Source organism: Rhamphochromis longiceps, linkage group LG3 (assembly GCF_057381845.1).
Source record: "Rhamphochromis longiceps isolate RC_006_pf linkage group LG3, R_longiceps_female_GT1.1, whole genome shotgun sequence".
In the NCBI taxonomy this organism is placed as follows: Eukaryota; Metazoa; Chordata; class Actinopteri; order Cichliformes; family Cichlidae; genus Rhamphochromis; species Rhamphochromis longiceps.
The window spans coordinates 10,386,114-10,410,472 of NC_140559.1; the positions used below are offsets into that span (position 1 = coordinate 10,386,114).

Sequence of the window (24,359 nt, forward strand, 5' to 3'; positions counted from 1 at the left end):
ATGTTTTCAGAGGGAGAAACTTTTCCTCAGTCATGTGACTTCAGTCATCCTGCTCTGATACTTAATGACATGATGTTAATTTACACTCTGGTTTAGAGAGGATCGTTACCATGTACAGAGGAGACACGGTCAGTGGTGGTCGTCTTTCAGCCTTTCTTACCTTGGCCATGACTCTGAGTATTGCACACCTTGTGCTTTTGGGCACTCCAGTGATGTTGCAGCTCTGAAATATGGCCAAACTGGTGGCAAGTGGCATCTTGGCAGCTGCACGCTTGACTTTTCTCAGTTCATGGGCAGTTATTTTGCGCCTTGGTTTTTCCACATGCTTCTTGCGACCCTGTTGACTATTTTGAATGAAACGCTTGATTGTTCGATGATCACGCTTCAGAAGCTTTGCAATTTTGAGACTGCTGCATCCCTCTGCAAGATATCTCACTATTTTTGACTTTTCTGAGCCTGTCAAGTCCTTCTTTTGACCCATTTTGCCAAAGGAAAGGACGTTGCCTAATAATTATGTACACCTGATATAGGGTGTTGATGTCATTAGACCACACCCCTTCTCATTACAGAGATGCACATCACCTAATATGCTTAATTGGTAGTAGGCTTTCGAGCCTATACAGCTTGGAGTAAGACAACATGCATGAAGAGGATGATGTGGACAAAATACTCATTTGCCTAATAATTCTGCACTCCCTGTAGCTTTTGGGTGGAATCATTGTCACTCTTTGAAACTATTGTGTTTTCAGTGTGTTGATATAGGATACTAACAGCCGCTAATATCTGCTGTCTAGTAATGTTTGTTGTTTGGTCCGCTTGGATTAATGTTTTTATTCTGGTGGCTTAGACTTAGTAATTATTTTTAGGTCTGTGTTTATAAATGAGTAGATGGCTGCATGGAGGGAAGGATCATAGGTTTGTACAAAGATAGGTTTAAAATCTTTCTTAACTGTCCCCAGCGATGTATTGGATTTGCAATGGATAAAAGCCACCACATAAAGTTTTAAACACGTGTTGAGCTGTGTTTAATTTTTTCAACAGGAACAACTCATCTAAATTCAAGGCTGTCATCTCCAGAAGTACTTTGATCTCTTCAGGATCTCCTGCTCTCTACCATCTGAAACCAAAGAAAGAGGAGTTTGGAACGCTGGCAAAAATGACTGTTGGAGAAAAAATTCCAAAAAAGACAAATAAAACCATCTTGCTTGTGGGTGAAACAGGAGCAGGAAAATCTACTCTGATAAACGTTCTTATCAACTACACCATGGGAGTGAAGTGGGAGGATGGAGTCTGGTTTCAGATCGTAGAGGGGGAGAAAAATGAAAACCAGACAGAAAGTCAGACATCAGATGTGGTCGTGTACGAGATTTTTGGCTTTGAAGATGAAACTCTGCCCTACTCTCTGACCATCATCGATACTCCTGGATTTGGAGACACCAGAGGGATTGAACATGATGCAATCGTCAGTCAACAATTATTGGACTTGTTTCGATTGGACGATGGAGTTCATGAAGTTCATGCAGTGGGTCTGGTGATGAAGGCGACAGATAATCGACTGAGTGAGCGACTGATCTACATATTTAATTCAGTGATGTCTCTGTTTGGAAAAGATGTGGAGAAAAACATTGTAGCTCTCATCACACACTCAGATGGAAGAAAACCTAAAAATGCTCTCAAAGCTCTTGAAGTAGCAAACATTAAATGTGCCACAAACGAAAAGAATGAGCCTGCTCACTTCCTGTTTGATAACTGCCAGGATGAAGCACGAGCAGAGAATGAGCTAGAGGAACTTGAGCATTCCTATGATGTCACACAAAAAGGAATCAAGCAGTTGATGTGTTTCATAGCAGAACTTGAACCTCAACAGCTGGACACAACTGTGGATGTTTTGAACACACGCATCAAACTGACGGCCTGCTTTCAAAACTTGCAAGACAGAATTGAGAAGATTGATTTGAAGATCAGTGAGATTAAAAAGACCGAGGAAGATGTGAAGCTCTATGAAAAAGGCTTGAAGAATGATGAAAACTTCACCGTGGAAACTGATGAAGTTTACAAAGATCAAGAAGCTGTCCCAGGTGGAAAGAGATGGTTTGGTTTTTTGAAAGGAGCTGTCACTTGTACTGTCTGTGAGGAGACCTGTCACTATCCATGTACAATTGCCAAGACTCCTGGAAAGTGTGAGGTTATTCAAGATGGCAAATGCATTGTTTGTACCAAGAAGTGTCCTGCAGAAAAACATGTGAAAGACACCTGGAGATATGAACAAGACAAGGAAAGTGAAAAAGACCATGGAAATCTTGAAGAGAACATATGAAGTAAAACAAGAAGAGAAAAAGACCCTTTTGTCATCTCTTGAAGAGGAGAAAGAAAAGCTCGATGAGGAGAAGAATACTCTGGTGAATGAGTCTTACCAGCTTGTTCTCAAGCTGGAGAAGATCGCCCTGAATGTTGATTCATTGTCCACCAATGTCCATCTGGACATCCTGATTGAGAAGATGATGGAGAAAGGAGACAAAGAAAAGGTTGAGAAACTAATGAAGATAAAAGCCAGCCAGAGTAAAGGAGTCCAGACAGTGCTGCAATATTATTACAGCAAAGTAACATCAGCTGGAAGAGCAGTATATAACTATGTCTTCAAATCTGGCCCAGACAGCAGTGTAGACTAGAAGTTCTACACTCTTCATTTAGATGATTAAACATCAATAAAAAATGTATTTCTTTTGTAAGACATTTGATGTTCATTTCATTACCAAATTAGAAAATAGATTTAAGTAAATGGAGAGTAGAAACCTGTCTTCTGTACCTGGACAGGGGCTTAGAGACACTTGATTTCCCAGGAATCATTTTCCTGGAGAACAACCTTTATCACATGAGCATAAACATCTCTAATCAGTTTTTAACATAAGATTGTAGATACTTTATCTACCCCATATTTGGGAAACGCTTCTGTTAAATCAGTATAAAATAAAGAAAGAAATATGAAAACAACAATAATAATAATACAGGCAGCATGATGGTGCAGTGGTTAGTACAACAGAATGGTCCTGGGTTGAAATCCAGGCTAATTCCCTTGAGATGACTCCACAAAATTGTCAAATAGTTCTCCGTACTCCTCCCATGAGTCACTGTAGAATCATCAGAATATGACATTAACCCAGAGTTGTCCTGACGTTGAACAGGAATAGAGAAGTCCTAGACAGAGGACTGCCCAGTCTCACATCCTGTGCCCAGTCTGTCAGGTTGTCAGTAATCTGTGAGTCTGTTTGGAACCTGTTGATGGTAATAATCACCTTTCTATTCTCATGGCTGCCAAACATAAAGCCTGCTCACTCTTTGCTTTGCTGTATTGCAATTGAAAAAATCCAATAAAAAAGACACTTCTGTACAGCTACTGAATCATGCTGTTCAGATACACCTGTTGTCCCTATCTGACTCTCCTGGAACTGTCAGAAGATCAAGTGTGAAGACGAATCCACACATGAAGAGACTAGCAGTGATGTGGCAACCAGAGACCATGGAAACTCAGTAAAATCCAGGAAAAAGGTCATGAATGACGAACAAATCACTACGAATATGGATGGAGCTTAAAGTTAGACTGAAATGCTAGCATTCCTTTATTGATGCTAAAATATTCAAAAAAGTACACAGAATGAAGTCTGTTAAGTAAAGCTGGCATGTTTTATTCCTTAGCTGTTTCCACATTAAATCTTCTCACTTTTCCATGAAACCTGAATAAAAATCTGTTTCACTCAATCAGTTTGCTCAGTGTCTTTATTCAATTATCAGCTGCAGTTTACTGTTTAACATTTTATCTGCTTTATTGGAAGTGTTTCAGGTCACACACACTCAGCAAACAAACACAAACCTCTACAAGAGCTGAGCTCTACAATTCATGTTTAATGCAGAGATGCATTCAAACCCTTTTTTACTACCATGTTTCACATTCTCCACAAATCAACTTCTCTCCACATATCATAGTTTCTCCCACCAGAGATGCAAGTATAGGAGACAAGGAAGAAACACAAGGACAGAGGAATCAAAGCAGCAGGCATTTAATGAAATGAGACATCATCACCTTGGTTTTTTATTTTAAAGTTGTGCCATTAATGTTTTACAGCAGCTGCATCATAAACAGTTTAACCTGCTGTGTTTACTATCTCGGGAATAATAGTGCTCTTGTTTCATGTTTATTTACACTTTTAATTAAATCCACAGCATGGATCAGTGATACAGATATCAGAGCTTTTTTAATCCCAAACTCAAAACCAGTGAAAAATGTGATCATCTCAAGGAACTGAAAGAGCTTCTAAAAAGAACAAGATGTTAAAGTAGTGCTTAATCTTAGCAAAAACTCTGTTATTTGTTAGTGTGTTGTGATGGAGCTGCTTAACCCGATAGTGTTAGGATGCCTGGGTCGTTGACCCAGGGTTTTTGAGTTTATGATATTATTTATACTGTCTAGTTTTTGGTTTCTTTGAGTTCTGTCTTATGTCTCTGTCTTCTTTAGTTGCTCTGTCTCCCCTATCACCTGCATCCCCTTGTCTAGTTCGCGTCTATGTGTATCTTAAGTTTCTATATCCCCGTGTTCAGTCAGTGTTTGTGTCTGCCCTGTCTCTGTCTTATCTCAGTGTGTTCAGTTTACGCTTCTTTTGTCTCGTCAGTTCTGATTTGCCCCAGCTGTGTTTCCCTCCTGTTACTCATTTCCTGATTGCTCCCTCTGTGTATTTAAGCCCTGTGTTTCTCTGTGTCCGTGTCGTGATCTACCATTTACTTTGCTGTGTGTTTTGTCAATCCGCTGGTGTTAGTTTATTTTTTTGAGTTTTTCCAGTTATGTTATGTTTGCGTTCAGCATTAAAGCTGTTTTGGTTTAAGTTCTGTCTCCGGAGTCTACACCTTGGGTCCTATTCCTGCCTGCACACAGCCACACCTAACAGATTTGTTTACATATTCCACTCTCCGTGTTCCCAGGGCCCTATAAGTCATGACTACGATCTTAAATTGGACCCTGAACTTGACAGGGAGCCAGTGCAGCTGAATCAGCAGGGGCGTGGCATGGGAGTGTTTGTGATGCTGTGTCAGAAGCCTGGCAGCAGCAGTCTGAACACCCTGCAGTCGTTCCAGGGAGGCGTTACTTAAGCAAGTAAACAAGGAATTACAATAGTCTAAGCGAGATGAGACAAAAGCATGAAGAATCATTTCCAGTTCAGAGCGTGACACAATGGGACTCAGTGATATTTCTTCAATGGTAAAAACAAGAGCGAACCAAAGATTTAACGTGTGTGTCAGAGCTGGGTCAAAGGTAACACCAAGGTTCCTAATGGAGGATTTAATATATGAAGCACGAGTGCCTCGATTTTTAACCTCGAGGGTTGTATAATATATAATGTTCTTCTCCCCCTTTTGCACAAGTGGACGAGCAGCCAGGTTACATTTCACTGCGTGTTGTACTTGTATACGAATAAAGAATCATGACTTGTCTGAACACCTGACTTGACCTGTTGACATACCTGATGTCTAATTATCTGGTAATGTTTTTTTCATTTGGCCAAACTTAATTTTCCAATTTCATTGATCATTATCAATAATTTCATTTTCATTTGTGTTTAGTTTTTATTTCTGTTTTAACTTTTTCACATCTAGTTTTAGTTGTGAGTTCAGTTCTAGTGTTTTGTAACACTTCTTCCTGTTGGGGCGGAGAGTTTGTGACGCAGTATTTTCAAGACCGACATGTTGAATCTGCGTCTAACACACTTTTTTAACAATGTGGTGTATGCTGTACAGTGCAGCGAGGAATGCCCAGACCTCTACATTGGAGAGACCAAACAGCCACTTCACAAGCGCATGGCACAACACAGAAGAGCCACCTCCACAGGACAAGACTCAGCAGTCCATCTGCATCTTAAGGATAAAGGACACTCTTTCGAGGATGCCAATGTTCACATTTTGGACAGAAAGGACAGATGGTTTGAAAGAGGAGTGAAAGAAGCCATCTATGTCCACTGTGAGCGACCATCTTTGAACAGAGGCGGGGGTTTACGACACCAACTCTCTGCCATCTATAATCCAGTTTTGAGATCCTTCCCAGACGCCTTAACGCCCACTCACATCCTGGGCCATCTGATCTCAGGAATTCACATGATAAGGTGGGGCCAGGTTTCACAATGAGCTCACCCAAAACTCTGGCTGATTGTGACCCACACCCGTTTTCACACCTCGGCTCATCTGATTAGGTAGAGGATCATCAGGGGGTCCTTTTCCCTCTATGGGGGGAAACTCCCACTGGGTTTATATCTGGGACTCTCCACCATTTGACCTTAGAACTGAAGAAGCTTCTCGGATGAGAGGTGAAACGTCTTCAAGCAACTTAAACAAGTCCAGACGCTTTTCTTGCCAAGCTACGTAGAATGAGGTCCAGGAGCGCCATTTCTGATGATGGAAACCTGAACAATTTTTAATATGAGGTCTGCAAGTTTAAATGTTAAAAGTTTAAGATCTGAGAGTCACTGATGTTTGTGTTGAAGGTCTGGGGAGAAGATCTCCTGTAAGGTGGAGCACGCCAGCCTGGAGAAACCTCTGATCACTGACTGGGGTAAATACCTGTCTGTATCTACACACCTGTACACACCTGTACATACCTACCTGTCTGACTCTCACCTGTGTGACTCAGATCCCTCCTCAGAATCGTCCATGCCTGAGTCAGAGAGGAACAAGCTCGCCATCGGAGCCTCAGGACTGATCCTGGGTCTGATCTTATCTCTGGCTGAATTCATCTACTACAGGAGGAAGGCCCGAGGTCAGAGCAGGACTCTCACTCACAGACCAGTTCATACCTGAAACCAGTTTAGAACCAGACAACTGTTAGTTACATTAATGTTTCAAACACGGGTTTTTACTGTTTTTTGGAGGACTCTCAGACCTGGTTCAGGCCCTGAAACATGAAACTTTACTGAATCATTGCCATTGATCTGTTAAAACCAGTGTCCATGGTTTGTTTTCAGAGTGTGTTGGTGACTGTGTCCTCATCTCTTCTTCTTTCAGGTCTTGTTCTGGTTCCCAGTAACTGAGCCTGGATCCTGGTCCTGGATCAGGTCTAATGTAGACTCTGCTGTTTGATGCTTTACCTCTGCTGTTTAATCCATGTGATGTAATCCCTTTAATCCATGTGTCTGAATGATTTGGGTGTTTCTGCTGTTCTGATTACCATAGATGACAGATTTTTACTGGAGGTCATTGTTGCAAAATAAATGACTCAAACTTTGAGCTGTGTGTTTGTTTACCTGCATCCTGTTATTTTCAACCTGATGATTGAATTATTGTCACAGAAACCAGTCTGTAGACCAGTTTTAACCAGTTTAAGTAAATAAATAAATTATCCATCCATTCGCTTCTGCTTCTGCTTTTCAGGGTCGCAGTGAGGCGCTGGAGCCTATCCCAGCTGTCATAGGGCGAGAGGCAGGGACACAGGGACAGACAACCATTCACACTCACATTCACACCTAGTGACAATTTGGATTATCCAATTAACCTATCCCCACAAGCTGCATGTCTTTGGACGGTGGGTGGAAGCCGGAGTACCTGAAGGGAAACCACAAACACGGGGAGAACATGCAAACTCCACACAGAAAGACCCCGGCCTGATGTTGGTATTGAACTCAGGACCTTCTTGTTGTGCGGCAACAGTGCTAACCACCGTGCCACCGATAAAAATTAATCAATTAATTAATTAATTAATAAAATTTTAATTATATAGCACCTTTCTAGATAGAATCACAAAGTGCTGCACATAAGATAACAAGTCATAAAAATAAAAAAGAGTATGATTTTTACCTAATAAGTAAATTTGTGACCCACCACACAATTAGATTTATACTGAATATAAAAAATAACTCATAATCAGTTGATAACAATTTGGTCAAAGTTAAACACGTAAACATATATTTAAAATTAATATTCTGTACCTTTAAAGAAGCCATCAAAGTCCTTTCATGATTCATTTTAACATTGCTGCTGTTTTAATGTTCAGATAATGATGTCAGGGCAAAATGATGAAGTCCAGATTTCTGGGTGGAAATGATACCAATGAAACCAGGCGTGAACATTTGATTAAGAGGCCGGGGTTTATCCAACAACACTGACTGTATCACAGGATTAAAGCATAAATCACAGGATATCAGTTTGTATACAACAACGAATGTCAGCTGACATATTCACACAGTGACTTTGTTCAAACAACTGAAACAAAACGATTAACACTGAAGTGTTTAAAACTGTTAGGATGCCTGAGTCGTTGACCCGGAGTTTTGAGTTTATTACATTATTTATCGTTTCTAGTCTTTGGTGTCTTTGTTAGAGTTCTGTCTTATGGTTTACGTCTCTGTTCCCTCTGTTGCAGTGTCTGCCTGTGAGTCTGTGTCTGTAAGTCCAGTCTGTGTTTCCTGTTTTACTTTGAAAGTCTGTGTCTCATGTTAATGTGTCTGGTTGTGCTTCCTTTGTCTCGTTAGGCCTGATTTGCCCCCAGGGTTTCATAGATCAGTATTATGGGTATGTGCAGATATATATAGCTAGTCAAGTGGGGGGTGGCAATAGTAATTCTGGACTTTATGGTAAAGATTGGGAAGAGAATTATTAATGGATTGTCTGTGTTTACAGGAGAAATGTTAGCAATTCTATTAGCAGTACAGTGGGTGGAAGATTTGAGGCCGTTGAAAACGATTATTTGTTCAGATTCAAGTGCAGCCTTGGTTTTGTCTACATGTAGCCGAGTAGTAAATTAATAATAATAATTTCCATTTCAGTTAACCAGGCTACATACAGACTGGTCACTCGAAAGGTAGGTCAGATATTTTATTAGAGGTTCAGCAAACTCTTTTCAGGATACATATGATGGGTCTGTCAGTAGTGTTTGTATGGGTACTGGCTCACTGGGGTAAGGGGGAATGAAGCAGCGGACAGGTTAGCAAAGGCAGCCACTAATCATGAGATAGTTGATCTGGTGGTGAATTTTGGTCAGGAGGAAGTAAAGAGTATTATTAAGCTAGAAATGAGGGGTAGATGGCAGAAACCGTGGGAAGAAGACAGGAGGGGAAGGTGGTTATATAAAATCCAAAGGGGGGTGGGAGTGAGGAGAGCCACAAGAAGGAGTAGGCGAGAGGAGGTGGTGGTGTCAAGACTGAGATTTGGACATACGGTTTGAATTCCACACTGTTCTTGATAGGGAAGCATGCCTCGGGGAAATGTGATTATTGTGGAGAGGATGAAACTTTGGAGCATGTTATTTTGCAGTGTCAGAAATATACGGTATAGAGGAGACGGTTGGTCCAAAATCTCAGTAGCATTGCTATGAAGCTTGATCTTGTAGGGTTAGTACAGAAGGAGTCAGGGGATAAATGTTATCAGGCTTTTTTTCAGTTTTTGAGAGAAGAAGAAGAAGAAGAAGAAGAAGAAGAAGAAGAAGAAGAAGAAGTGTCCGTGTCGCAGACCGCGAACAAGTCCAGACGCTTTTCTTCCAAGCTCCTTAGACTACCCTTATCTACCCTCATCGTGCTGTGTGTTCTGTCTGCGTGAGCTTATTTTGTATTCTCAGTTTTGTTACCCTTTGGAGTTCAGAATTAAAGCTGTTTAAGGTCACGTTTGTGTCCAGAGTCTGCACTTTGGGTCCTTTTCCTGCCTGCACACAGCCGTCACATAACAGAGGATCGCGGATGGACCCTGCAGAGTCTTCAGCCTTTGAGTTTAACGCTGAGATGGAGTGGATGATTAAGCTTCTTGACCGCATTGCCCAGGCCAAGGATTTGAGGACCATGGCGGACGGGCTACGCACAGTAGATGCTGTCATTCAGAGCATCCCTCGGCTAACTCAGTTTTCTATGGACACTGTGCTGGGCAGCTCCATAGCTGCCTGGAGGGAGCAAGTCAGGGCTGGCGAGCTTGCTCTCTCTATCTCTACCTACACTTCTTTACTGCCGCCCCAGGACAACACACACTCTCCACCTGCCTCATCGCTACCACAAACTTCCTCTCCCTCCCCACGCCAGCCGGGACCACGTTCGCCTGCCTTTTTCCTGGCGGCTATGTGGTCGGAGGATGAGGAGGAGATCTCCATTTCTCCACCGGTTCTTGTTCCCTCATCCCATAGGAAACGGCACCCTCGCCACCAACACTCCTCTCCTCAGTCATCTGTTCTGCCACCTGTTCCTGCTGAGGGGCCCGTCTGGCCTTCGCCTGTTGTTCCTGCTGGGGTTTCTGGAGATCCGCTTCAGTCGTCTGTTCCCGCTGGAGGGTCCGAGGAACCGCTTCAGTTGTTTTCTGTCTCTGCCTGGGGGTCCGAGTGGCCCGTCCAGCCTTCTGCCTGCACTGGAGGGTCCAAGGGGCCCGTCCAGCCTTCTGGCTGCACTGGAGGGTCCGAGGGGCCCGTCCAGCCTTCTGCCTGCACTGGAGGGTCCGAGGGGCCCGTCCAGCCTTCTGCCTGCACTGGAGGGTCCGAGGGGCCCGTCCAGCCTTCTGCCTCCACTGGAGGGTCCAAGGGGCCCGTCCAGCCTTCTGGCTGCACTGGAGGGTCCGAGGGGCCCGTCCAGCCTTCTGCCTGCACTGGAGGGTCCGAGGGGCCCGTCCAGCCTTCTGCCTGCACTGGAGGGTCCGAGGGGCCCGTCCAGCCTTCTGCCTTTGCCGGAGGGTCCGAGGGGCCCGTCCAGTCTTCGTCGCCTGCAGCGCCACCATCTGCGGCTTCCACGCCGTCGCATGCAGCGCCACCTCCTGCAGTTTCCACCTGTTCCGTCGCCTGCAGTTGCCATGCTGCCATCTGGTCCTGCTTCATCTTTGCCTGAGGTCTCCAAACCGTCTGGCCCTGCCTCACCTCGTTCTGTCCGGCCTGCTCATGCTTGACCTGTCCGGCCACTTTCCAGGCTGATGGCTGAACGTCATCGGCAATGTCGACGCCCTCCTGAACGGTGTCGTTCTGTGCTGCCTTCCACGCGGCCAGCCTCCGGACCTGCCCAGTCGCCACCGCTGCCCTCTGCGAGGCCAGCCTCCGGACCTCCTTCGCCTGCATCGCCGCCGCTTCCCTCTGCGCGGCCTGCCTCCAGACCTCCTTCGCTTGCCATTACTTTTCACACGGTCGGCCTCCTGAACTGCCCGGGTTTGGACTTTTGTGCTGTCAACCTCCAAGCCGGCCCCCTGAACTTTTTTCGGAACTGTTTTACTGGCCGCCTGTACCTTTTGTGACCCTTTTTTGTTTGGTCGGTTTTCTTTGAGTTGTTTTCTGGGCTCCTGTGTTTGCCGTTTTGGTTTCTGGCTCTTTGTGTTTCGTTTGTTTCTAAACGGGCCTGTCTAAGGGCCTGTGGGCTGAAAACCTGTGCCAGAGTTCTGACAAGCAGGCCGATGATTTTAGAGCACACTGATGCAGTGTGCTGCAGTCTGTTCCTGTATGAAGGCTGAGGGAGTGGAACCAGCAGGTGATGGAGAAGGTCATGATGCTTTCCTCCTGAGAATCTCCTCTGTGTTGGCAGAGAATTTCAGCAGGTTGAGAGATTTAAGAAACAAAATAAAAAGTACAGCTCTGCTATCAATCTCAACATAAATAAGGACAGGAGAGTAAACAGCAGTGACGTTTGTAGGGTTACTGAAGTTGGGCTGCCTGGTATATAATTATGTCCTGTGTGATCGCTAACGAACTGAGGACTTAATAAAAGTTAACATGAGGGTTCCTGATGGTCAGGGACAAATGCAATCACATGGCAGGATGCTGTAAACGGACCAAACTTCAGTCAGGAGAACAACTGAGATAATCCATCCACAATACGAGGTTAGTCATTGATATACTGCTGCATGGGCTGGGCTGGAGTTACATTGTAAGGGTCTAAGGAGCTTGGAAGGAAAAAAAAGAAGCCATCTATGTCTACTGTTAGCGACCATCTTTGAACAGAGGTGGTGATTTACTACACCAACTGTCTGCCATCTATAATCCTGTCTGTCAGTGTGCCCCAGGGTGGCTGTGAATGAATGAATGAATGAATGAATGCTTTATTGGCCATATGCAGGTTGCCCCACAGAGGAATAGGACCCCCCCCGACTTACACACACAACAACAAAGACAACACAAGGGAATACAGTCGGAGATCGGCAGCGTTGGGAGAATAACACTGAAAAAAAATTACACAACAATGGGAAAAGTACAAGAGGAAAAAAAGAGACCTCTTCACACGCTGGGCAACCTATGGGAGGACAGCATGAGAACAGGAAACAAAAAAAACTCCTCTGCACAGAGAGCACATTAATGTCCACATCACAACATCAGAGCACATGACAAGCCACAGGGGATGGATAGGGGGGTGGGGGGTAATTCGAAGGAACACAGCAGTCGTCCTGCACCATGCTACCATTTCAGCGCGGCACGCAGACCCGCTGCCTTCCCCCGCAGGAACAAGCATCGAAGGCGTTTGGAAGGGAGGGGGACGAGTGCGTGCTTATCAGTGTAAGTGTGTGTGTGTGCGTGTCCAAAGTTCAGCGGAGACAGTGTCCTTCGGCCTATCAGGCTAAGTAAACAGTCCTCCAGCCGATCCAGGTGTCCTTCATGGGATGGGAAGAATAGTCATCACACAGTCGTTATCAGGGAGTTGTTTTGGTGGGCTCCAGCCTTGGGCCTAGCAGCTGGCGCCGTGGTGTCCAAATGTAGAATATTGTTGATTTCTCCTTTATGCGAGCAGCGAATTTAGCACTCTGACACTGGGGCCTCAATTTCCCGTTGGAGCGCTGCGAGCCTCCCCATGATGGTATCAAGCTTCTGTTCCGTGGTGTTGTCATTCTTTTGGTTCTGAGACCCCACAGCTGCAGTGATCCGTTCTGCGATGTTATCCAACTTCCGCTCAAGGGTGTTATTGTGAGCAGGCCCCTCTCTGATGTATCCCATCATACGCTCAATGGTGTTAGTTTGAGTCTTCATGGCAGCTGTAAGCGTCTCCAAGGTGTTGACCATGCTGCGTTCGGTGTGGGAGGCCGCGCCTCGTCCCATCGCTTCAACTCCAGCGGTCAGCTTAGGGGGGGTTTGAACAGCTGGTTCCGCTCTCTTATTTCTCCGATAAGTCAGGGCCAAGCCAGCTCCGATCAGCAAGAACCCTGTTATCATGGTTCCGAATAGGTAGATATCTTCAGCGTCCTCGATAGACAGTCCCGCCAGGCACAAGATCCTCCAGGTTTGCCACCCATCCATCGTGTATCCGGCAGGGAAAGTCCCTCCAGGGCACTCGGGCTCTCCCGAGCCCAGACTTCTCGTTGAGAAGAGGGTGTCAATAGCATTCAGAGACCAGTTGATCAAATCCATAATTCTCTATTAGGTTTTAGAGAACGACAGTGAGAGACTGTTCGAGGGAAAAGTAGTGCACACGAGACAAGACAAGGACACAAGAGGCTAAGCAGGGAAGATAAGGGGCTACAATGTAGCTGCGATCACCAGTGTGTGAATGTGTGTGTGAATGGGTGGAGGACTGGATATGTAAAGCGCTTTGGGGTCCTTAGGGACTAGTAAGGCGCTATATAAATACAGGCCATCCAGTTTTGAGTTCCCTCCCCAGACGCCTTAACACCCACTCACATCCTGGGCCATCTGACCTCAGGAAATCATATGATAGAGTGGAGCTAGGTTTCACAATGAGCTCACCTTTAACCCTGGCTAACTGTGACCCACACCCGTCTTCACACCTTGGCTCATTTGATTAGGAAGAGGATCAATAGGGGGTCCACTGTCCCTCTTGGAGCAGGGCTCTAGAGTGCGACCAATTTGGTCATAAATCCCAGGTCGCACCAGTGTGACCAATTGTTTGAGTAAAAAAAATAAGAAAAGTCTCTGCAAAAAAAGTCTCCGTGTGGTCAACAACAGACACACATTATGGCCCTATCATGGTCGAAACCAATCAGAGATAGTCAGGGGCGGGACCTCTCTGATTGGCCGTGGTCCAGTTGAAAGTACAGGTGGATAGAGAGAGGTGAGTAGCTTGAATGAAGCAATAAAGCTCAAAAACTATTTCAACAACCACCAAACAGCAAATGAGAGCAGGTACACGGACTCCACACAAAGACGTAAACACAGAGCGACCCGACGCATCAGAATCAGCTTTCTCTTTCTCGGCTTTCTCACTCAACAGCCCGCACACGGACGCGCCGTCGGGGCTGAAAGCCGACAGCTCGCTGTTTCTGATGCGTCGGGTCTGTGGTTTGTGTTTTCGTCTTTTTTGCACTAGATTCTGAGATGCAGGTTTTGTCTCTCTCGCCTAACTTTTATGCAGGCCTAAGAAAAAAAGTGTGCACCAGGACAGCTGTGGCAAACAGCTTCTCAGATGAGAGGTGAAACATCTCCAAGCAACTTAAAGAAGTCCAGACGCTTTTCTTTGCAAGCTCCTTAGTTGTATAAAGTGCTTTGAGTGCTCAGATTGATATAAGAACCAGTCTGTTTGGCTGTCAGCATTCACACTGGAGTTTCTCCTGCACACTTTGTTCTCCAGAAACTGTTCTGGTATCCAAACTTGCAGCTTTTTAAGACTACACCACTATTACTGTTCATTCTGTAGCTTTTAAACTTTTTAAAATATTAAACTTGTTATTACTTTTTATTTCCATTCAAATGAATGAAGAAATCTTTAAATCCTCTTTACACCCACCCTACTTTGTAACCTCACTAGTTCAGCATACATACAGTTGGCACTAATAGGGATCATTTCTGTAGCAGAAAATGACCTGTGATTAGATTCATAGATGACCTGCAGATTGTTGGTCTGCTGAACAGGTTTCATGTGAGGCGTGTTCACTCATATTTATCACCTGTGGTTAAACGTGCAGGTCCTCAGCTCCATCAGTATCTATGACACCACCTTGGTCATATAATCAATAATAAATTTATGTTTGTCAGGACTTTCAGCTGATGGGCGGAGTCAGCAGTCAGCTGTGCACGAACACGCAGGATCCAACATGGACGAGACTCAGTCAGCTTTTATAAGGAATTTATTTCAATATTTCAAGAGTTTCATTTATAACTAATTCATGTCATTATACAACGAGCCGCTCATCAAACTATCTCAACTCTGTGTGAGTGTGAGTGTGTGTGTGTGTGCGTGTGAGTGAGTGTGTGTGTGTGTGAGTGTGTGTGTGAGAGTGTGTGCGTGCGTGTGTGCGTGTGTGCATAAATGAGTGTGTGTGTGAGTGTGTGCATAAATGAGTGTGTGTGTGAGTTTGTGTGTGTGTGTGTGAGAGTGTGTGTGTGTGCGTGTGCATAAATGAGTGTGAGTGTGTGTGTGTGTGTGAGTGTGTGTGCATAAATGAGTGTGTGTGTGTGTGTGTGTGCGTGTGTGCGTGTGCATAAATGTGTGAGTGTGTGTGTGTGCGTGTGCATAAATGAGTGTGTGTGTGTGTGTGTGTGTGTGCGTGTGTGCGTGTGCATAAATGAGTGTGAGTGTGTGTGTGTGCGTGTGTGCGTGTGCATAAATGAGTGTGAGTGTGTGTGTGTGTGTGAGTGTGTGCATAAATGAGTGTGAGTGTGTGTGTGAGTTTGTGTGTGTGTGTGTGTGCGTGTGCATAAATGAGTGTGAGTGTGTGTGTGTGTGTGAGTGTGTGCATAAATGAGTGTGAGTGTGTGTGTGTGCGTGTGCATAAATGAGTGTGAGTGTGAGTTTGTGTGTGCGTGTGTGTGTGTGTGCATAAATGAGTGTGTGTGTGAGTTTGTGTGTCTGTGTGTTTGTGTGTGTGAGTTTGTGTGTGTGTGTGTGCATAAATGAGTGTGAGTGTGTGTGCATAAATGAGTGTGTGTGTGTGTGTGTGCGTGTGTGTGTGTGTGCATAAATGAGTGTGTGTGTGAGTTTGTGTGTCTGTGTGTTTGTGTGTGTGAGTTTGTGTGTGTGTGTGTGTGCATAAATGAGTGTGAGTGTGTGTGCATAAATGAGTGTGTGTGTGAGTTTGTGTGTGTGTGTGTGTGTGTGTGTGTGTGTTTGAGGCAGGCTAATCAATACTCAGATTTAATGATACATCAGTGTTTCTGTCAGTGCTCACAAACTAACGTGACCTCAGGTGACCCCGCTGAGTGCACGTGTGTGTGATGATATTACATCATCTATAAGTAGGATTACTTTTATTATAATAATTATTATTATTCACACGACCCTGATATTCAGTCTGGGAAACCCCGCTGGAACCCATCTACACCCAAAGCACTGTGGGTAACAGAGTCCTGTGAGCAGGACACATGCCCCGCCCCCTGATGCTCCCCAACCTCAACCTTTAGCTCCGCCTTCCCCTCAGCAGAGTAATTTCACAGTCTCCACCCTGCCATCTGAGCAGGGAATCATGGGTATTGTAGTCAAGCACAGACCCACAGGCAGCATGTGTGGCCTGGATCAGCTGAGACTTGTGGGTAATGTCGTCCTTCTGTGCTGTAGACATTTGTGGGTGGAGTTTATCCATCACCACAACTGGGAAGTGTTGGTGCTGCAGTCCAGACGTTTTTGCTTAAAAATGGAAGTGTTTCACTCCAAACTGTCCATCAGGAGGGGATTATGGGAGCTGTAGTCCATATGAGGGCAGTTCAGTGTTCAGCCAAGAAGGATTGTGTGCGTTTAGGTCAAGACAGAGGATTGTGGGTCATGTAGTCCAGCATAAAGTTGTTGCAGTCAAAACCAAGGAGGATTGTGGGTGCTTTAGTGGAAGCAGGGGGAAAGACAGGGAGTTGTAGTCCAAACACAGTGCGGTTTGAGGAGTTGTAGTCCAAACAAAGGGTGGTTTGAGGAGTTGTAGTCCAAACAAAGGGTGGTTTGAGGAGTTGTAGTCCAAACAAAGGGTGCTTTGAGGAGTTGTAGTCCAAACACAGTGCGGTTTGAGGAGTTGTAGTCCAAACAAAGGGTGCTTTGAGGAGTTGTAGTCCAAACAAAGGGTGCTTTGAGGAGTTGTAGTCCAAACACAGTGCGGTTTGAGGAGTTGTAGTCCAAACAAAGGGTGCTTTGAGGAGTTCTAGTCCAGGCAGAGGAGGACAGTAGCAGATGAAGTGTGGAAAGTGAGGGCGTGGGGGTGTAGAGGTGCAGGCAGAGCAGGATTGTGGGTGTTGTAGTCCAGTGGTTGTTTGTTACTTTAAGCCCTGAAATAGACTGTGTGTTTGAGCCCCATCGTTTATTTACAGTCACACAAGTCTGTATGTACACCACACACCAACACGTGCACACTCACACACACACACACACACACACGCACACACCATCTTCACATCACACAAACCAATAAATAAATAGATAAATAAATAAATAGCATGATATAAATACTTCAGTACCAGGTCTACAGGCTCTGATTCATCATGTACTGATAATAAACCAATCAGTGTGAGTCTGTCCTCGTCTCAGATTAAAAACATCCTGATCCATCAGTGCGTGCGCCCGTCACCCTCCCAGAGAAGAAAACAAAAACCCGCTGGAGGGAGGGAGGAGCCTGGGCGTGACGTTAACAGCAGTTCCCGTGAAGACAGTCGGCCAATCAGAGCCTGTCGCGTGCGGGGACCCAGATGTAGGGTCCGCTCTGCTCCTCGATGACCACTTTGACGTGGTGGTAGACTTCCTCGAAGCTGTCGCCGTGCACGATGGCTGGAAGACAGGCAAAGATGGCATCAAACCCCGAGACGCTCGTACGTTTCACACGTGAACGCTCGTGAACTTAATCGTTGTTTTACCTGTGAAGCACTCCAGGAAGTCCTGCTCCAGCTTGATGGCTCGATCCAGAGCTTTCCTCGCCTGCTCCTCCGACAGGCGCTTGTTCAAGTCCCTGCACCAATGTCACACGTGTTAATTCTCACAGCGACATGAAATGCTCTGTGGCTCCGCCCACAAAACAACGACACTTTGAATCAAATCTTAAAAAAAAATTTTATTTAAAATTTTAATTAATTTTCTTTTAAAGAATGTAATTGAATGACATTTGAGATTTTCATGTTTGAACTTTAATTTACTTTAAGAATCAAAAATTAAGAACCTCCCTGATTCGCAACCTGTGGTGTTGGGGGCTTTTTGTCCCTGGTAGGGTCTCCCACGGTAGGGTCTCCCGTGGGGGCCCAGCTGGGCACCCACACTAGAGTCTGTGGATGAGGCACAACTCGTCTATCACCAGGTGGCAGATGTCAGAATCTCATCTCTGCTTTTGCAGACCTCTGTCTGTTACTGGATCTGGGAGGTTGGTCTGATTTGACCTTTATGGGCGGAGTCAGAGAGCAGTTTGATCTGACCTCATGATTTTACGTGACGTGTTAGACTCACAGGATGTTCTCCAGCGACCGCGGTCGGATGAAGATAGCGATGGGGTGGAGCTGTGCCGCCTGCAGCCTCCTCACGGCGTTGGCCGACACATCCAGGATGCAGTGCTTCCCCTGAACACACACACACACCGTCACAATACTGCCACTGTGGGAGTGGAAACGGCCACTGTGGGAAAGTGCGGACTGTCACCTGCTCGGCCACCTGTCGCACACTCTGCACCGACGTCCCGTACAGGTGGTTGTTGTACTGCCCCGCCTCGATGAAGCGGTGCGACTGGATGTCCCGCTCCATCTGTTCCCGTGACGCCACAAAGTGGTAGTCCCGCCCATCCACCTCGTAGTCCCTGCGAGGGCGAGTCGTATCTGTGAGAGAGAGCGAGGCACACATTAGAAACCTGTCTGTTCAGTTCCTGTTCGACCACCTGTAGGCGGAGCCTTACGGGGAACGCAGGAGCCGAACTTGTCGGGGAACTCGGACAGCAGGTCGTCGTTGACGCGGTCTTTGGTGGGTCCCAGGATGATGATGGGGCGGGCATAGTCCACTGAACACACACACAGAGGTCATGTGACCCACAGTCAGAGGCGGGAACAGTTTGATTTAGAGTCTGGGGTCAAAGGTTACTGGTGACACTGACCTTCAATCTGAGTGATGAGCTCGTAGCTGTGAACGAAGCCTTCTCTACCTGCAAGAAGAAGAAACACCTGAAAACACAGGAAGTGACATCATACGAAGATTTGATCCATGACGGGGACATGATGATGAGGAGGGTCTGAGGTTACATGAACCCTCAGTTTGACTGAGTCACGTGGTTAGAAGTGAGAGAGGTCAGAGGTCACTTCCTGTCTGAAGGTTCCTGTGATGCTGTGATGAGGTCAGAGCTGATGGACGTCTCTGTGTTTTTGTGTTTCTGAGTCTGAGTGACTTCCTCTGGATCCTCGAGGAGAAAACAGGAAGTAGATACTTCCACTTCCTGTATCATCAGCACAGGCTGCAGGTTTTATTTAACTTCCTCACACTGAACATGGAGCTTCGATGAATGACCTCTGACCTCTTCCTGTTCCTGAGCTCTCAGGCTCCTCCTCACTGATCATCAGGAGGTCAAACTATCATCACAGGAGTGTGTGTGGAGGAGTCACTGATGAATAACCACGCCTCCTCCTCCTCCTCCTCTGTGTGTGTGTTATTATTTTACCTTTGCTCTTCATCCGTGACCACTCCTTCCTCTCCACTCTGAAACACACACACACACACACTGGATTCATTGTGTATTATTGTCTTTATCTTACAGTATAAAGCACCCTGAGGTGGCAGTCAGTGTGTGTGTGTAGCATTCACTGACCTGTGTGTGTGTGTGTGTGTGTGTGTGTGTGTGTGTGTGTGCAGCATTCACTGACCTGTGTGTGTGTGTGTGTGTGTGTGTGTGTGTGTGTGTGTGTGCAGCATTCACTGACCTGTGTGTGTGTGTGTGTGTGCAGCATTCACTGACCTGTGTGTGTGTGTGTGTGTGTGTGTGTGTGTGTGCAGCATTCACTGACCTGTGTGTGTGTGTGTGTGTGTGTGTGTGTGTGTGCAGCATTCACTGACCTGTGTGTGTGTGTGTGTGTGTGTGTGTGTGTGTGCAGCATTCACTGACCTGTGTGTGTGTGTGTGTGTGTGTGTGTGCAGCATTCACTGACCTGTGTGTGTGTGTGTGTGTGTGTGTGTGTGTGTGTGTGTGTGCAGCATTCACTGACCTGTGTGTGTGTGTGTGTGTGTGCAGCATTCACAGACCTGTGTGTGTGTGTGTGTGCAGCATTCACTGACCTGTGTGTGTGTGTGTGTGTGTGTGTGTGTGTGCAGCATTCACTGACCTGTGTGTGTGTGTGTGTGTGTGTGCAGCATTCACAGACCTGTGTGTGTGTGTGTGTGTGTGCAGCATTCACTGACCTGTGTGTGTGTGTGTGTGTGTGTGTGTGCAGCATTCGCTGACCTGTGTGTGTGTGTGTGTGTGTGTGTGTGTGTGCAGCATTCGCTGACCTGTGTGTGTGTGTGTGTGTGTGTGTGTGTGTGCAGCATTCACTGACCTGTGTGTGTGTGTGTGTGTGCAGCATTCACAGACCTGTGCTTGGAGGGGACGTAGCCCAGCTCCTCCAGCTCCCCCTGCTGGTTGACCCTGCGTGCCTGCCACCACTCCTCATCGGCGCTGTCGATCACGTGGAAGACCTCGCCAAAGTTAAAGTCCAGCGCCTGAGACAGCACGCCGCAGTCCCACTGCTTATCGTAGTCGAAGAGCGCCCTGTAACACACACAGCACGCCATGGAGAACGCCGCTCATCGCCTCTGAGGACCTCAGGAGGTCATGTGACCACCTCAGACTGTCAGCTGACTGGGAGTCATTTAAATTTAGCTGATCTGGAGTCAGAAGTTGTTCCAGGAGTTCTCTGTGTGTTCTTCACACACTCTTCGGACCAACAAACACAGACACACACAGTCCTGTTTTCATATCTTAGTGAGGACATCAATTGACATATTTCTTACCCTAACCATCAAAAATGAAAGCGTCCCCATAACTGGGACCCTAAAACCACATTGTGAGTCTCAAACATGTCTTCATAGTCCCCATGATGGCTGTTGGTCCCCACAAGCATAGTAGCATTTAAATGTTGGTCCTCACAAAGATATATAAACATGTACACACACACTAACTAAATGTTATGAATTCTAAACTGTAAAAATACACACATGGCTTATTACAGCTCATACAGCGCTTTTCTACTCACTCACAGCGCTTTATGCAACGTGTGCATTCACCCAAGCACATTTCCTTTCTAGCTCACATTCACACACACATACTCTGATGGATGCATCGGTGAACATTAATATCTCGCTCAAGGATATTTGGCATGCAGACCAGGGGAAGCCAGGAATCGAACCACCAACCTTGCGATCAGTAGATGACCTGGTCTACCGCCTGAGCTACAGCCACTCCTATTACAGACCTTACAATTCTGCAGTTGTTTATAACTGTTTCTATTGTTTTACTGTATTCTACCGATCTGTTCTGTGGATGTCCGTCTGGTCTCTGCTGTGTAGAGAGACAAACGTGTCTTACTGAGGATAAACCTCTCACACTCATAAACGTGGTGTCTGTGTTTCAGGAGGCAGAGCGGCTCGTCCTCTGAGGTTGTTGGTTCGATCCCTGGCAGCTCCAGCCTGCGTTCAAACCCATCCTGAACCTGAGGTGCTCCTGATGTGTTCATGTGTTGTTGGTAAAGGAATAATCTGCTGGATGCATCCATCTCTGAATCTAGATGGTTGATGGTTACAGCTGAGTGACACATGATGGAGTAAAGCACACCTGTTCACAGGCGTCATGACTGTGAGGTCATTCTGACTCATTCACAGTAGGAACAGATGAAAGAGGCCGGGCGTGCTGCCCTGAGGAGACCTGGTCCAGGTGTCTCAGTGTGTCACAGGTGAGCTCAGGTTACCTGATGTAGAAGGTGCGGCTGTTCCTCAGACTGCCGGACGAGCTGTTCATCATCTGCTCCCTCAGGTCGTGGATCTTTGCCTCGAAGCGACTGTACTCTGAAAACACACACTCAGAGTTTAAACAGGGTCAAGGTCAAAGGTCACACAGGTACAAGGGTCACATGATCACAGGTCTTTACACACAGTGAGCAGGACCAACATCAGGATCACTGCAGGCCAATCACAGCTCACAGATGGATGAGGAGACCCTGTTGTTTCTCAATATGTGTACTTGTGTGTACTTGCGTTCTCGTGGACTTGTGATACGTCATCAGTAACAGTACTGCTCCAATTCAAAGTAGCATCAAGCCAAGTACTTTCCTTCTTTGACTCTCGGAGGAGGCGGACACACTTTTTCTTCTCTCCCTTATCTTCCCTGCTTGTGTCCTTGTCTAGTCTCGTGGTTTTTGTATTTTCCCTGGAACACTCTCTCACAGTCTGTTCTCTAAAACCTAAAAGAGGAATCATGGATTGGATCAACTGCTCCCTGAATGCAATCAACACCCCTTTCTCAACGAGAAGTCTGGGCTCGGGTGAGCCTGAGTGCTGAAGATATCTACCTATTCGGAACCATGGTAACAGGGTTCTGGCTGATCGGAGCTGGCTTGGCCCTGACTTATCGCAGAATTAAGAAAATGGAACCGGCTGTTCAAACCCCCACAAGGCTGCCCGCTGGGATTGGAACGATGGGAAGAGGTGTGAGTTTCTCAAAATGGGCTCATTGAGTCAGCACAGATAAGATCTTGGAGAGGCTACGGCTGCTGTGGATACTCAGAATAAGATCTCTGACTGCACACTGGATACATCTCAGAAGGGCTCGCTCGGAATAACATCTCTGGGCACAAAATTGGATGACATCTCGGGGAGGCTCACTGCCGTGAGTTCTCAGAATCGGCTCCTTGAGCACAAGAAATGACAACATCACAGAACGCAAGTATGGCGAAGCTCGCGGCTCTCCAACGGGAGATTGAGAGACCAGTGTTGGACTGTAGAACTGCTTTGAAATTCATATGAGCTGTTCGCACTAAAGTAAAACATACCATCACTTATGCAGATACCCCTTTGGCGCCAGCTGCAAGGCTGGAGCTGAACAACAACACCCTGATAACGACTGTCTTTAGTCTGTTCCTTCCCATTCCATGCAAGGCCACCTGGGTTGGCTGGAAGACTGGGACTGCAGCGGTCCCAGATCAGATGCACACACTGGAACTCTTTCCCATGTTGCTGTCTGTGTGTGCTTGGTGTGTTGATATCTGTGCATTCCTGTATTATCCTTCTGTGTTACACATTTCAATGTTTTTTTCCTCGCTACCTGGCCTGACCTGTCTCCCCAATGTGATGTTTGTATTGTATGTACGGTCGGCAAGGTCTGTCATCTCGGTTGTGGGCAAAAGACCTGCAACTGACAAATAAAGGCTATCTCATCTCATCTCATCTCATCTCAACATTCCCGGATGTGTTCTGGCTCCTCCCATTTTACCCAGCATGCACCGGTGGTGGCTTATGTGGACTTGGTGCAGCCAAATATCCCAGAATGCATTTCGTCCAAAACTCAAACACAGCAGTGACGTAGGACAGCTGCTAAAAAGATATGACTCTGTGTAAAAAAATGAACTTTTAAGATATTTTAAGGCGAGAATGTTGCTGTGTGAACTTCAAATATCAGGACATCACATATTTGTAAAAGCGCTCCGACGTTTTCAGAGACGTCTGTTACCCACCAGCTGTCAGCTGACCATGAGGTCAAGGGTCACCAGAGCGAGAACAGCGGACTCCATCGTTTTTAACCCCCCGCGGTCTTTCACTGCTCAGGTTAAACATATAAGTCACTTAGACAAAATGTTCATGTTTGCTTTATTTGCCAAAGTGCCTGAAATACTGTTTTATCTTTTTTCTTACAGAAATCTCCCACACCATGAGAAATTTCCACTGCAAATATTAATCACAGTAAAATTACGAGGGGATGGCAGTGAAACCTCTGGAGCTGTGATGTCATCAAGTCATCAAGTACACTGATGTTCCAGCTGTGGAACGATCGCGCTGCGTTCTCAGGAAGTGTGACGCGTGAACTTACAACGCACGGACTAGTGAGAACACGAGTGCGCAGTCGCGTACTGGAGTAGTGAGAAACGGGTTAGGTGTGTGTGTGTGTGTGTGTGTGTGTGTGAGTCTGTGTGTGTGTGAGTGTGTGTGTGTGTGTGTGTGTGTGTGTGTGTGTGTGAGTCCTCACCCTCAGGTCTGTACTGTGCTACTATGGTAACAGTCTGCCCGGCGTTCTTCAGAGCTGCTGCTGCCTGCTCATGTGTGGCGTACCGGAGGTCCACCCCGTTCACCTGCACACACACACACACACACACACACACACACACACACACACACACACACACACACACACACACACACACGTTAGTTGAGTGGATCTGATTACTTTTCTGTTGTAGTTTGAGAGTCTAAAGCACGTGTGTCAAACTCAAGGCCCGCGGGCCACATCCGGCCCGGCGTACATTTATATCCTGCCCGCGAGATGATTTTATATAGATGTACTATTATTGTTATGCATGGCCCGGCGATATGAGG

General features: G+C 46.2%; 1 protein-coding gene and 1 pseudogene across 5 annotated transcripts in view; one reads left to right on the top strand and one right to left on the bottom strand.

Annotated features, from left to right (window-relative positions):
- Positions 1-1,141: 1,141 nt before the first annotated feature.
- On the top strand, positions 1,142-2,862 carry LOC146672861 (uncharacterized; annotated as a pseudogene).
- Positions 2,863-15,774: 12,912 nt separating this feature from the next.
- The window catches only part of dlg4b (discs, large homolog 4b (Drosophila)), a 49,830-nt gene continuing 41,245 nt past the window's right edge, over positions 15,775-24,359 (bottom strand). For 2 of the 5 annotated variants that reach the window (XM_085401448.1, XM_085401449.1), the window contains exons 12-21: positions 24,013-24,115; positions 21,743-21,839; positions 20,371-20,547; positions 19,465-19,502; positions 18,907-18,954; positions 18,712-18,813; positions 18,462-18,634; positions 18,273-18,382; positions 17,693-17,784; positions 15,775-17,606 (exon numbers count right to left, since the gene is read on the bottom strand). In XM_085401448.1, the coding sequence (XP_085257574.1) occupies positions 17,500-17,606; positions 17,693-17,784; positions 18,273-18,382; positions 18,462-18,634; positions 18,712-18,813; positions 18,907-18,954; positions 19,465-19,502; positions 20,371-20,547; positions 21,743-21,839; positions 24,013-24,115 (1,047 nt within the window). In that variant the 3' untranslated portion in view covers positions 15,775-17,499. The remainder of the gene's footprint in view (positions 17,607-17,692; positions 17,785-18,272; positions 18,383-18,461; positions 18,635-18,711; positions 18,814-18,906; positions 18,955-19,464; positions 19,503-20,370; positions 20,548-21,742; positions 21,840-24,012; positions 24,116-24,359) is intronic. The other 3 variants (XM_085401452.1, XM_085401450.1, XM_085401451.1) reach the window with 2 other exon arrangements.